This window comes from Rhipicephalus microplus, chromosome 7 (genome assembly GCF_043290135.1).
Source record: "Rhipicephalus microplus isolate Deutch F79 chromosome 7, USDA_Rmic, whole genome shotgun sequence".
NCBI lineage: Eukaryota > Metazoa > Arthropoda > Arachnida > Ixodida > Ixodidae > Rhipicephalus > Rhipicephalus microplus.
This window is the reverse complement of record NC_134706.1, coordinates 1,285,839-1,301,466: the sequence shown is the minus strand read 5'-3', so window position 1 is coordinate 1,301,466 and position 15,628 is coordinate 1,285,839. Positions and strand designations below refer to the sequence as shown.

General features: G+C 44.7%; 1 protein-coding gene across 7 annotated transcripts in view; it reads left to right on the top strand.

Moving 5' to 3' along the window:
- Mgtor (nuclear basket protein megator) overlaps positions 1–15,628 on the top strand; it is a 905,575-nt gene that overhangs the window by 346,496 nt on the left and 543,451 nt on the right. For all 7 annotated transcript variants that reach the window (XR_012884775.1, XM_075868440.1, XM_075868441.1 and 4 more), the window contains exons 43-44: positions 4,353–4,456; positions 11,878–11,978. Coding sequence is in view for 6 of the 7 variants with exons in the window: in XM_075868440.1 (XP_075724555.1) it covers positions 4,353–4,456; positions 11,878–11,978 (205 nt within the window). In the remaining variant the exon portion in view is untranslated. The remainder of the gene's footprint in view (positions 1–4,352; positions 4,457–11,877; positions 11,979–15,628) is intronic.

Sequence of the window (15,628 nt, the reverse complement as noted above, 5' to 3'; positions counted from 1 at the left end):
ATGACAAACACAAGAACACACCCAAAGCGGCGGCGCCAACGCTTGACTTACCACGAGGCCCCCGACACGCAGCCCGCGGTGCAACACACCGAGGACCCATGCTAGAGACAACCGTTCGCGGCAACCGCCAAGCGCAGAAGAGAGCAGCTTATTTCTCGCTCGCCGCTACCAAGGCTTGTCACCGCCGCCGCTATACCATGATGATGATGATAGTGGTGATCATTACTCGTGTACACACCAACTACCACCCGGCAGTTGTAACACGAAATGCAACTTTTGGGCAAGACACGTGCGCCACACGGTGCAGACAACTTACAGGGGAGTGTCTGTACCCCCACATCACGTACTTCATTCACAATACCCTAATCCGTGCACGATTCCGCAGTGTCTGCATCATCACCGGCCATAATTAAACTATCGCAACAGATGTCCCACCCGCTCTCCCAGGTCGGAGTTGATGACGCGCTGCCACAAATCGCAGCCGGAGTGATCCTATTCGGAAGCTTCAAGCTCGGCATCGAGCCTGGTGTCGACGAAGTCAGCCTCGCGAAAACAGTTTCGCGTGCATGTAGCCGTCACCGTCGCCCATGAAATATTCACCATTTTCAGAGCTGTATATGGGACCCACGAAGCTGCAAGTTGGCTGCCAGGTGGTCAACAGCTATGAGCAAGCGCTCCGCAACGCGGCACCTAACGCGCGGATTACGCTCATGTCATGCGGTCACACTTTCGGCGCTTTGTTGAGTGGCAGGAAAAAGCGTGCAGTCCTCCCCTCTGCCATCGTCAACACACACGAACACCAAGAGTGTTGTTGTTGTTTCTTCGTTTGGTGCCAAAAGTGAGGGGGAAAATAATTCGGCACGCTGATTTTACTTATGGTGTCGAATTGTGATTATGCTTGTCTCTAAAGACAAATTCATCACAGCTACATATTTTTAAAGAAGGCTGTAACCGCACCCCCCCACACCCCTTTTCCACTCGGGGGTTTTACGAATTTCTCTGTTGCCAGGTTGGCAGGTATGCATTTGAGAGAGAGCAAACATTCCGCCTCAGCCTTTCCTTTTCTTCTTTTCCTTCCTCGCTCGCAGCGTCGAGGTGTCGGAGGTGCCGCTGTAGGATTAGGTGTGGTGCTGAGAGCACTTTCAGAGCGTGGTATGTTCGAATGAACCGCCGCAAGTGCTTGCACGTTCGTATTACAGGGCGTTTTTGCCCATTGGAATTGCGGAGTCTCACAGTGGTGAGCGCACCACCACGCCCTTGGAGTGCGCGGACACAGGAGACATGTTCAGAACAAACAAAAGAACACGTACATTTATTTAACTACTTTTACAGCGAAAGATGTTATGAGATCACTTTTCGGGTCACGCGCAGTTTTTGTTGCGCCGCCGATGTCCATAACCACATCGCGGGAAATTAGAAAAAAAATACCTTGCGCCAAACACACAGTGGGGCTTAAAGCCGGGTCCGCTGCGTGCCAGCCCAATATTCTACCACTCAGTTACGCCGGTGCTTATAACTTGTTGTCACACTTGCCTTAGGCAGGCATGACCTAGCACCAATGGCATAGTGGGGCTCGAACTCGGATCCGCTGGGTGCCAGCATAGTACTACTCTACCTGACGATAGTTATAGCACGAGAACAAAACGACGACACAGAGACAAGAAGGACATGAAAGACACGTGTCGTGTCCTTCTTGTCTCTGTGTCGTCGTTTTGTTCTCGCGCTATAACTATTGTCATGCCATACCAACTAGCCCAAGCTGCCACACTTCTAAACTACTCTACCACTGAGCTACACCGGTGCTTGTGACTTCTTGTCAAACTTGCCTTAGGCAGGCTTGATGTCTGGAAAGCAATCGCGCTAATACTAGGCTTGTGCGAATATTCGAATGCTTTGAATATTCAAACGAATAGTTGAGTATTCGAATTGGCTTCGATTCAAAATTAAATTATCGAATATTTTCGAAGTATTCGCAATGAATGAATAGGTGTGATTTAACCAGCCTATTATCGCCTGTAAAGGTTGTTTCATTGCAATAAAGGAGTGCTAAGCCGAGAAAGCACGTATTCAGGAAAAATTTGCCTTGTCACGAAGCCCCTCAATCAAATTTAAAGGGGCCCATCAACACTTACTGAACTTGGTCAGAAAACGCTGCCGATCGGTAGTCAAGGCTACCGAGAACACGCGAGGCAAATACAGCGCAGCACGTGGCCTGTAATTCACAGTAAATTTTCAAAGCTAAAAATTGCTTTCTTTCCTCGGCAAATGACACTACAAGCTCAAAAATCACTTGTCACAGCCAAGAAAGAATATAATGCTCAAGTCACAGCCATTGGCTGATTTGAGCATGGCGTGCTCCGTCGTTACCGGGACCAGCGCGGGAGGCCACCGCTTGTCCTCGAGTACATGCGCGAATATTTGCGCGATTAGTATGTGCGTGATTATTTATGCGCGAGTATGTGCGCCGTGTATTTCAAGAAAAAAAATGTGCTCAAGGTCAGGAGGTGCGTGTGACGCATTTCCCTATTTCCTGATGCCGTGCCATTCCTCCCAGCTTAACTTCCAGCTAATTCGTCGCGACAAGAAGAATGCGATTGCAGCATGCGACAAAATTATAGAACTTCGCTCGTACTAGACTGATTCTAGAAACTTTGTGGCGGTAAATTTGTCGGGCAACTAGCATGTTTACTGGCTCCATGGCTACTTTAAAAAGTGTTGCAGTGGCTACTTTAAAAACTGTTGCAGGGCCCCTTTAAAGGAACATTTTACCCTCAAATCAATTCTTCAATTTATTAAGCGTGTTATGACGGCTTATATGCTCCAAGTATAGTAAATTATAAAACGTTAAGTATATTATAGGTTATCACTCGCATCCTATTGAAACTACTACTGAAAGTTGTGTAGACTTCCTTTGAACAAAAAAAAGAAGTATTTGAATAGAGCACCTTTTTCAATTCAAAAGAAATATTGTGCAGGTTAATTAGGTCATCATAAATATTCATTCTTTATATATTTCATTGATATCATTCGAATTCGATTCGAAATTATTCGATCAAAATCACTATTCGCTTCGTTTCTCCAAACTTGGCAGGTATGTTAATGTTCTAGTGGGTACCAAGCAAGTGTGATTGCAGTAGTTACCCAATGAGTGTTTTGAAACGGCTATGAAAGGCCACTCTTCTAGCTTTCGCTGTGACTTTGCTGCGCCTACTGCGCAGGCCTGGTGTTTTTTGGTCGACAATATCGTCAGCCGAATTACTGTAACATCAATCTTGATCAACACGCTAAAACATCCTTACACAATATTAAACAACACTCAACAACATGACAAACAAGGCAGTGTCGCTAACGCCTGGCTCACCACGTGGGCCTATTACAGACGGCCCGCGGTGCCGTTCTCTGCAGACCCACCGCTGGAGGCAACCGTCCGCGCTACTGCCCCACGCCAACCGTTCGCGCCCAACGCCACCAGCCGAAAAGAGCCTCGCCCAACTCTCTATGCCACCACCAAAGCTTGCGTGCCGCCAGGGGTCACCACCGGTGCTACCGCTCTAAAAAACATGATGATGATAGTGGTTGCAAACGCTTGCAAACAAAACGCTACCTACCACTCAATAGTAGTGACCCCGAAATATGGCTTCTGTGCAAGACACGTGCAAACAACTTTACAGTACAGGGGGTATCAGCACCCCCACAGAATACACATAGTTTTGACGGGACCACAGCGTCAGTTCTAATTAACTGGAAGTTTGAATCAAGCGTGTTCCAATTAATGAAATTTGACATTAGTAAATTACGCTTTCATAATTCCAAAATCACCATGCTTGCCACGACAACTCTCTCGGTAAGCAAAAAAAAAATGTGCAAGAACAAAATTCGGGTGGCTTCACATAGTTGCATTAATGCATCTATTGCCATGACTTTATAAATTTTGGTTCCCGCCTGCGGCGGCTGCATTTTTCCGATGGAGGCGGAAATGTTGTAGGCCCGTGTGCTCAGATTTGGGCGCACGTTTTATAAAGAACCCCAGGTGGTCGAAATTTCTGGAGCCCTCCACTACGGCGTCTCTCATAATCATATGGTGGTTTTGGGTCGTTAAACCCCTCATATCAATCATCATTTATAAATTTTGGCGTTTTTTACTAGGTCCTACATACCTCTTAAGTACTGAAAACAAAGTAAACTGACTTCTGAGATAGCTCTAGACTTAACGTACTAAGTCTCAAGAAATCACTTTTATCACAATTCTACCCATTCATGTACTTCTCTCCACCTTGTGGACTTCTTCAGAACTGATGTACCATTGCTTGAGAGAAGCTCCTTTTCTCAATTGCATTGTCTGCATTCTGCAGAGTCAAAGTGCCGCAGGCTTCGAAGAAGGAGACGACAGCATTGTGCCTAGCACACCAACTCTCTTTGTGCCTCGAAGGACAGACGGCTTTGCCGAAGCTGTTGGGTATGTTATTTATTTATTTATTTATTTGTAAATACTGTCAACCCTCATAGAGGTTAATAACAGAGAGGACATACATAAAGAATGTACAATGTTCATAAAGCTTAATACCTTGACACATGTTATTAATTTACTTACGCCTGAATCTGATCAGTTGGTAGTCCTGTGTCTACATTGCCAAGTTTTCTTTGTGCTTTTTTTTTTTACTCTTGGGTATGTTCATGTCATCTAGATATGCATAGAGCTTCAAATAAAGGTGTTCTGCAACTTTTCAGTGTGATCGGAAAACACGGATCAGTTAATGAAGCTCCTAAAGATTTAGGGGCCAATCATATTAGAGCTCAGCACACTGCCTGGAACTTACAATTGATTCTCAAAGTCAGTTAGACAGCTAAAAATTTCTCTCTTTTCTGCTAATGATGCCTTATGCTAAAATGAGCTTGCCATGTACCCAAAGTCACGGCCATTGACCGATTTGAACTGTGTATTTGCCAAGGCTGCCACCTGTACACTTGCGGTCATACCGAAAGTAAGCCGAGCGTTGTTAGATAAAAGTGCTCTAAGTTGGGATGCCTGCATCCCCCCCCCCCCCCCTGCTGAGCTTGCAGTTGGGGCAAGAGAAGACAGAAAGCAATCACAGCGTGTGACAAGTCCACTCTACTTGGCGGATTCGGGAGGCATTAGGCTCCTTTAATGGGGTTATTTTATGGTTATTTGGACAAGTGTTACAGGGCTCTGTTAAAGGTTGGCAGTGGTAAAGTTTGTTTGAGAAACTTCTCTACATGGTCTCAAGCATTTTTTTTTTTTAATGCAAAAGTGTTTTATGGCTAAGGTTCACCAAGACATCAGTGACATACAGCAAACCCTTATTATAACAATGTCAATGGGACAGCAAGAAATTTTTATATAAGCGGTAATTCGATATAAGTGACTGCCCATAAAAGCGTAGCGATTATAGTTAAATTAGCCAAGACATCTTCGCAGAACTGGTATTCAGTGAAACAAACCTTTGTTCATGCACAAAAAAGTCAGTCAGCTGGCTTTGTCGAGCGCTTCGGCTGGGCGCGAGAAGTTTCCAGTTTGTTCAGGCAAATTATGAGGTTGTAGTCACCACCCGCGCATTCCACTCTATTTACCAACAGACAGAGGCTTTCCTGCGTTGGTGTCACTGTTGGTATTTCGCGAGGCTGTTCGTCTAGTAGCTCATCTTCCTCATCGGAGCCTCCAAGCAAGTCTACTATTTCGGCCGGCTAGTCATGCTTTGCCGCCTTTCCCAGTATCAGCAAAGAGAGCTTTTCCTCCCTTGTCGCGTTAGCCCTGAGCAGCAGTTTAACACGTTCTTTACTTTGTTTACATCTTGATTAGGTTCGGCCTGATATAGTGTACGTGCGCTTCTGCAATAGTTTGTAAAAGAATGCCGCCTCATCCAAATTGTGAATATCTCTATCTTCATGTTGCTAAATTAGGGCGCTCAGCCGATGCTTCTTCCATATGTCCATGGTGTAGTCTATATTCGCGCTTTCATCAACAATTGATTATGCACTACACGTCGTGCAGTCTCTTGAAAGGCTTCAACCAGCCTTTGCTGCACTTAATATCTTGCTTGCTCATTTGGGCGGCTAGGGCTTTGGCTTTTGTGGTCAATGCAGGCCCATTTACAGGAAGGTTTGCACTACCAGCGTTTTCCAGCCATTCAAGAAGCGATACACAGAATTATGGCAACTTTTTCCCCGGTGGTTAAAAATTCAGCTATATTATGCACTAATTGATTCCCATTTACAATACTGCCTACTTGTGTCGGGAACAACAACAAAAAGTAATCTTAGAAAGCTGCATATTCTACAAAAAGGTATTTTGCGAGTTATTGAAAATGTGCCATATAAAACTCACTCCGCTCCTCTTTTTAATGCAAATACCATATTAACGATGCAACACATACTGGAAAAGAAGCTAGGCATTGCAATATTCCAGAAAATAAAGTAATGTCAGGACAGCTTTTATTGACAATTCCTAGGGAAGGGACACACCTACGAAACTAGAAAAACTATATATGATAAAGGTTTCATACAAACAAACTTTGGCATGGAAAAACAATCTTACGCTATAGCAGATTTACGCTATAGCAAATCATCCTACCGTAATAGACTTGGTACAGAAAACGATGCACATCAAATGCTTCAAAAAAGTTAACTTTATACCTCATTTCAATACAAGAATAATTCTGTTTTTTACCTTGCTGCAGTTTATACTGTACATATGCTTAAAAAATCTTTGTTTTATGTGTACATAGAACAATGTATCTATCTATAGAATCCTACATATGTTTTGCCTAATGATGTACAGTATACTTAATCTTTTGTATGTATTTTTGATTATCTAACTGTCACTGTTGTTTGAGTTATGTGTGTCTAGAGAGGAATGTGGCACTCAGTCAGGCACTCGTGCCTTTTTGTCAAACTTCCTAGACAGGACAAATTTACACATTATTTGACTTTGTCTGAAATAAAGTTGAAAGTTGAAGTTGAAATGGTTGCGCTGTCGTTTGGTTGAGAAACTCTTTTCGAAGCTGTCCAGTACGGCATCCTTATTCTTCAGAACAGTTGATAATGTGGATGGCGGTATTCCGAATTGTCTTGCGATTTCAAGACTTCTGCTCGCTTCCTTTTCCACCCCACGTATCACTTCAACTTTCTGCTTGGTGCCATGTTCATTTGACGGCAACTAAAAGCATTCACAATGTGCACACATGTCACGGGTTCAAACAGACTTCGCTCAACATACGCTCACATGCGTCTTCCAACCATGGTGGAACAAACCTATTGGGAATGCCGAGGCTCCATAATGGTCACGTGACACCACCGGCGTAGCAATGGGGAGCAGCCGGCATGTTTCGAGCACCTCCGTACCTAATAGTACCGGAGTAGGGGCGGAAGAGGCGGGTAAAATCGGCACTGCAATGACTCTCCCGTCATCTGCAACAGTCTACAATGGCGCACTTTAGCCTGGCAATGCTAGCACAGAAAAGGCCGCTCAGTATGGCACATTGATGAAAAAAAGCATGTGAGCACTTCGGCGGTGCGAAAGGCCGCTCACCCACCACTCTTAGCGCTACTGTAAATACTAGATCTGCAACTGGTTACTTCACTTTAAGCGGAGCGAGCTATTGACATGCTTCGAGTAATTCGGTCTAAAGGAAACGCATTGCGGTCGGGACTGCTTGACATTTCATTAAAATAGATAATTCAAATAAAGTGACTTTGTTGTAGTCAGGGATTACTGTATTTTTGTCACAGAAATGACATCGAAAAAATATGTCCGATCAAAAAGCAAAGAAAAATGTTCCATTAATGGCAGTTGAACCTATGACGTTTCGATCCGCCACAGCAGAAGCTCGGTATTCTACCCACTGCACCACATGCTCTGTAAGCTTTACAAACACACTTTTTATATCTAATGCTGTCCTTTCACAGTGCTTTTTGTAAAATGAAGTAATGTGTCATCGCCGTGACCTTCATGATTACTTCAGCACGTCATTTCTACCCGTCCATCCCATTCGGCACATTTCCAATAGGAAAAGTGCAATTTCGTTGATGCATTAACACAACTTCACGTGGCAACATAACCCCTAAAGTCGTATAGCGTCGGCCTCACTCATAGCATTCATCCATACCAATAATAGCTGTGCGTCACTTAACTGTCACTCGTCATTCTCCCCTTTTGCTTGCCTTGCAAAAGTCACGGACGCCAACAGCATAGACATGACATGCATTGTGTTTCTCACTAGTCGGGGCAACAGCATTCAATACTCTCATGTACCACAAGTAGGCGAGTTTAGCCCAAGTTCAGCATCCATTCAGTGACTGCACTCCTGGCTGTCCCACCGCTTTCTATTACCATATTTACTCGCGTAATAATCACACCTCTTTTCTCAAATAATTAGAGAAAAGTTAGGGGTGCATTACGCGGGTAAAGTTGCATGAAAACTTCTTTGCTCTGAGCAAAAAAATGCAGTAATGCAAAAGAAAAGTTAGGTCGCTCAGCTTGTTTGTTGCACTTCACTCATTTTCGGTGGTTGAAGGCACTATCTTCTGGAAGTTGTTTCCACGCCACCCTTGCATGCCATCAAAGTATTTCACAGCTATCTTTTTTCGCAATTATTTAACCACAACAGTAGTATCTGCTGTGATCTCGAAGGACGCCCAGAAGTGTGCGCTATAACGCCACGATGCATTTTGCCAGCTTCGTGGCTACCTCGCACGACGACAGCGACGACGCTGTTGACATTGTAGCAAGCAACCAACATTGCAGCAAGCTACCACCGAAGCTTCAAATCAAACCGTCGATAACAAGATTAACGACAAAATACGGCAGTCGCCTCACTTGCAACTGAAGCAAGAACAGGGACCATGTTGTGGAAATAATCATTATTTTAACTGGGCGACAAGTGATTTTTTTTCTGGTTTTTCAGAAACTTGCGAGTCGACGGCGACGAATGACCCTTTGAGACCCTTAGCGACAGCAAATCCTCTCACTGTTGCTTGAAAATTGCGTGCACATGGTTGGGCCTTAATGTTTTGTATTTGCAGGAAGCAACCGTAGATTGACCCGGGAAATTTCGCGACTTTCACTCGCTGTGTGCTTGTCAGCTGCATTGTTACTACTCTCGCACCGTACATGAACACCGCTGTGGTGCATAGATATTTAAAAAAGAATGAGTATGTGCCGCGCCCAGATAGAAATATACTATACAGCGTGTGGCAGCGAGCGAGGGGGGGGGGAGCGAGTCAAGGGGGCCGAGAGGGGTTGGCATAGTAATAAAAAACAGAAAAGGTCCAATGGGCAAGGAGGCGCCAGATGTCGGTTAGCGGGACTGCATCAGACGAATGTGGGGGGTGCGTTCGCAAGGAAAAGGAAAATAAGGATTGTGACGACTGAGGTTAGGGGTGCATTTATTATGCGAGTGCGTTGCTTACGCAAGTAAATGCTGCCACGTTCCATTTTAAATTTAGTAAATACTGCCACGCTCCAAAACACTATACAATTCTCAGCGCAAACTGCGCCTGCAGTTTTCGAGAAGCTTCCGGACTGTAGCAGATCATTTCGATAAGATCACGCCTACTCTGCGAACTGTACAGACTATTCTGGAACCTACGCCACCGCCAGCGATAACTCTAGAACATTCGATGACAAGAGTATAAATGTCGACGCGCTTCGCCGCTTGTCAGTAGTTGATCGACGGCCAACGCTCTGTTCACTGCTATCTGTGCAAGACTGCTACTGTAATCGCACTTTCCGTTTACCGGGCACAGGTTCGCCCAAGTAAACAGTTAAATCCCAACATAAAGTCTCCTGTCTTCGGCCACGTCACGGCGCCCCGGAGGTCCTTATCACCGACAGAGGAACGGCATTTACTGCCGACTTGACTCAAGCGATCTTGGCATACAGCCAGACAAACCACCGCCGGACGACGGCGTACCACCCACAGACCAACGGCCCCACCGAGCGGCTTAACAAGACGATCGCCGACATGCTGGCAATGTACGTTGATGTCGAACACAAGACGTGGGACGCTATTCTTCCGTACATGACCTTCGCATACAACATGGCGGTGCAGGAGACGACACAGATATCTCCATACAAATTGGTCTACGGAAGGAGCCCGGCAACGACGCTCAATGCCATGTTACACAACATCACCGACGAAGAAAACCTAGATGTGAGTGAGTACCTTTAACGTGCAGAAGAAGCCCGACAACTCGCGAGTCTCCGTATTAAATCAACAGACGACCGACAGCCGCCGTTACAATCTTCGACGACGCTTCGTGGAATACCAGCTCGGTGAACGTGTTTGGGTGTGGACGCCGATACGCCGACATGGACTAAGTGAAAAGCTTCTGTGACGGTACTTTGGGCCGTACAGGGTAGTTCGACGTCTCGGCCCATTTGATTACGAGGTTGTCCCCGACGGCATCACGAACTCTCAACGATGCCGATCGCGACCTGAAGTCGTCCATGTCGCGCGCCTAAGCCGTTTCATGCAAGTTGACAAATTGAAACAGTGTTTTTTGTATTATTATTGTATCGTAATTTATTCATTGTACTTTCTTGTATTATTGTTGTACCTTCATATTTAGTTAAAGCATCGGGGGCGATGACTTTTTCAGAGGAGGGCAATGCCACGTTCCATTTCCCGAGTTTTGTTATCGTCTCAAAACACTACACAATTCTCAGCGCAAACCGCGCCTGCAGTTTTCTAGAAGCTTCCTGACTTTAGTACATCATTTTGATAAGATCACGCGTACTCTGCGAATTGTACAGATTATTCTGGAACCTACGCCACTGCCACCGCTAACGCTAGAACATTCGACGGCAAGAGTATAAATGCCGACGCGCTTCGCCGCTTGTCAGTTGTTGATCGATGGCCGATGCTCCGTTCGCCGCTATCAGCCCAAGACTGCTACTGTAGTCCGACTTTCCATATTCCCCTAGTCTATAAAATCTATAGGTATTGACTGCCGCTTGTCAGTAGTTGATCGACGGCCGACGTTCCGTTCACTGCTATCTGTGCAAGACTGCTACTGTAATCACACTTTCTGTTTACCGGGCACAGGTTCGCCCAAATAAACAGTTAAATCCCAACGTAAAGTCTCCTGTCTTCGGCCACGTCACAACCCAGTGACAATACAGTATTCCGTTTTTACGATTAACTACTACAGCTGCCATAATCATCCATGACCACAAGAGTTTGTTAAATCATGAATCATGGCCGTTAGTCATATGTATGAAGATCTAGCACGAAGCGTCAGCGTGGGTGCGTTCACGTTAAGTGGTGCTGTAGTTGTTAAATATCAAGAGGCATTGCAGTTCTTTTGTAACATTGTATAGTAAACATTTAACCAAGCTTCACTTTCATTTTACACTGATTCCTATGACAGAGGAATCAACCTTTTTTGTGAAGCACCCCATACGGTCGCCATGTGTCAAAAATGCAATGGTGGAGTAAAAGCTCGGTATTTCAGAATCGTCATCTGAATTTGTCATTTTGTTGATCAGAATCTATATGTTTCCTCAATCCTCACTGAGATCCCCTTAAGAAATGGCCCATGTAGGAGATATGGAAAAGGCCATCTTTCTAATAGCAACATTACATGGCATTTTATTCAGTGTTCTTCACTGTCACAGTCCTTGCGAGAGACTGAATTTTCCGACTGTGGCCTACTAGCTGAGGTGAGCTTGAGGCGAGCTTGAGGCCACTGATAGAAGAGTCACGCTGATGTGTTTCATCACATCATGAGCCATGTCTGTTGTGTGATAACGGCGGTCAAGTAACTTTTATTGCATATTTATACAAAAGCTTTGTTTCTCACAAGCAAAAAAGAAATAAAGAGGTCTCTAAGCAGCATCCCATTGTTATTTTCGTGCAGCTCTCCTCATGTGCCCCATGGAGGCTTCGTGTTTGGCACTGCATCTGAAGGTTCTTCGGCACCCGAGCCATCCGGTCTGTCACAACTTGCATCTCAGGAAGGTGTGTCACATTAGCACTGTTTCTTGTGTTCAAAGACTTAAGTTCTTTTTATGTTTTGGTCTTTTGAGTTTTTTTTTTATTCACTTATTGTTCTTTTTGCACTTGTCTTGCTTTCTAACACATGTGGTAAAGTTGAACCAGGATGCATCAAAAGTTAGGTTAGGCTAGGCTAGGCTTGGCACGGCTCATCGAGAGGAGTGCTCTTGGTTCCTTCTTCGGACTGAGCAGCCGCCGCGAGTACAATGGAGCTGTTTTGATACAATGTTGACAGCGCGCTCCGCGTGAGGGCCTCGCGAGCTATCTGTTCAATGCGCATTTCGCCGCCTACATTTTGTATCGTAAAGGAGCTGTTCTCATGCTAATTACTTCTTCCGCTTGTAGGAAGCAGTGAGAGTAGTAGGGGCTTGTGCAAGGACAGCCTGGCTATCTCAGCACTTGTGCACCTGGAAGTGAAGAAGCACACGCAGTGCTACCAGAGTTCTTACTTTAGGGCTTGAACACCTTATATTCGATGAATACGAAAATGCTTGAGGCTCGTTTGCTTAGAATTATCATTTAGCTAAAGAACGCCAGGTGGTTAAAATTTCTGGAGTGTCCACTGTGATGTCCATCACAATCTTATTGCCAGTTTAGGACGTGAAACCACAGAAATTAGTGTTGTCGCCACCTTATGCCACAAGTTGAACATTGAATGCAGTCGTGGCCTGAAGAAGCCATAACAGATTGGCAGTGTCCTACGCAGTAAATCATAACTCTTTTTGACAATGGTATAGATGGGATGCTAATTCATATATAGCGAGTCAGTCCTTTGTTTAGTTTCTACAACTAGACATGTAATCTCATCTTTATGGCGAGCTACTCACTCGTGTGGTTGCTTAAATTGTTTTTTTCCTCTGTGTGGCGCACAGTTAATACAGGGAATTGAGCGAGTAGTGGGTAAACTTTTCTACTATTTTCTTTAGTGTATCATCGGTAGAAGCTATAGTTTTAAATAAATATTCATTCTATTTCTAGGGGTGCAACAGCTGCGCCAATTCGATATGATTCCCCATCATTGCGCTGATCTGTGCCAAAACCATGAAATTTCGTAGAATAGCGCCTCGCTGCACCAAAATGCTCAACCAGCCTGAAAATTATCTGACATGCGTTAATTTTAGCGAAAAATGAAGACCACATTGCCCACCTGCACTTTGCATCATCTATCAAACCAAGTAACAGACCCTAACCGAGTCACAGTGTAACAGTGGACACAGTGTAAGTTATATACTTGTTTGGTAAGGGAATCGAAATCCACCAGATAAACCATAAGATGAATTAACAGTGCCGCGCGCCCATCAGTCCGCGGACCATAGCGGATACCTATTCGCGGGTCAACGAAACATCAAGCCGAAAAAAAAGCGTGGCCGCAGTCATTGATGATTGGTGGGAAATATAATTTTCCCAGTCAGCGAACGCGAGTATGGCGTGTTAGGAACATATGTTGCGTTTTTCGCTTGTGAACAAGGTCGACGTTTTGTTGAGGTTGCGTTGTCCCGGTGATAGATATCCGTCACCAGACCAGTGGTTGCTCGCCGTTATTTTATCTGGTCGAACGCGCCTTGCAAGCAAGCCGAGAAGTTTGGCCCTGAACCTGACCCCACCATCAAGGAAGGGGAGAAAGGGGCTGTAGCGTTTTTTAAATTTCTTGGCCTTGTTCTAACCCACGCAGAATACTGCTTAAGCCACCTCCGCCACAATACACTAGTGTCTCACGGAAAAGTGCCTTGTGATTTGAAAGGGGCTGTTAGCGCTAGTCACGGAACGCAGCAAATTTTGTTAAATTATGCATGCGTGAATGCCTAACCTTGTGCGCCAGTTTTTCTTTTGCCATCTATACTCCTCGGTTTTACAAATCTCCTGAATTTCAAGGTCGCCAGCTTGGCAGAGCCACATACTAATTCACAGAGTCTGTCAAAGGATTACCCATTTCTCAGGCACGGCAAATGCTAATGACGACTTCATTGTGTGCTCAGTAAGGTAATTCAGAGTACCACTTTTATTGAAATAGCAATGCTCATGTTCACTATGCACGATTTAGGTGGGTTGCGAATGTTTTGTACATATATTTATTTAAATGTAAGCCTTCTTTTTGTACTCCTCCAAATTCGGTCTTTCATAATAAAAATTCTTTCCCATAACCTGCTCCAAATTTGGATTTTAGTGCTCTAAAAGTAGCATTTTTCCACTCCGAAAATTGCTCCAAGCTCTATTTTGGCTGTTGCACACCTGCATTTTATGGAATTAAAGAAAACGAAAAAAGAACAAGCTTTGTTATAACCTCGTCTATGCTTCCTGAAGCAACTAAAGCTGGTGTATCAGTGGTTTATTTTTCTTTGTCTCCAGCATGCAATGTTTCATTTCAAGATTATTCTCATGCATTTACCAGTGTGTCCATTTTTTTTGTTTTTTTTTTTTTTTTTTACTACAGTGCCACAGCTGCGCGATAAAAAACAAGGTGCTGCCTGCTAGCTGTGTGCCGTGAAAGCAGCGGGACGGGCCTTGTTCACCTCCTGTTTACTCTAGCACCACCGCTTTTTCCATGAGAAAAGATTTTGCATGCATTTCTACGTGGCCCAGTAGGCTGTAAATAAGGTGTTTTGGAGCTCACAGGTTTGATTCTGAATAGTTATGAGCAATACCTCACATATATGAACTGTTTGCCCTAGGAGGGCCAATATTTGTGGAGTATAGGCCTCAATACTCTCTATGAATGCTGCCTGTTTCACTCACCTGAAATGAAAAGAGTCATTGATTCCATTCATGGCGAGGCAATCGCTGGGCAGATTACAAGGGCTGACTTATCAGCCCGCCGAAAAGCACCGCGAAAGCACGCACAATATAAATGTTAGTTGTTTTAGTGCATTTACGACGCGAATAGTGGTCCAAAAACCGAGTTATAAAGCAGAAGTTCACGACACAAACAAAATATATATTCCCAGCGAAGGCATCACAGAAACTTACACACTCGGCAGCTACCGATTACTACTCAAAAAATCACTTTAAAGATCAGTTTAAAGAAAATAACAGGAACAACCTTACCACGCTACAAATGCAATCTCATGCTTCACAAACTGCGCAAGATTACTTAGCGGACATAAATATTCACCACACCTCTTACGAATAATACACATCCCGATACGCTTCTTGAAACTGTAGATTACAGGGGTATATGTTGTGCTTAAATATAGCGCCTTTTTTGGCATTCAAGCTGCTTAGTGGCACACAACAGCTTCACGGGGTCACACCACTAAAGAACTGTCTGCCACACATGCATGCACCAAAGAATCGTACTCGATCACAATGAACATGAGGCAAACTGCCCCGCACACACGATCGCACACAAAATAAGCACGAGAAATCACACGAAAAAGCACACGGACACTCATAAAGCCTCATGCGACCATCTTGAAACACGAAGTGCCATTCGCTTAGACGGGTGAAGCGTCGGAGCCCTCCCCAAGAAAGTGGCTGGAACTGTCAACTCTGCCCAGAGGCCCTCGCTCATTGACAACGACGCAACGCAGCAGGCTGCACCTTGTTTTTTATCCAGTGGCCGTGACAGTGCTGTCTTAAAACTTTTTCAGCACCTACTATTGCATATTATCTTTAGC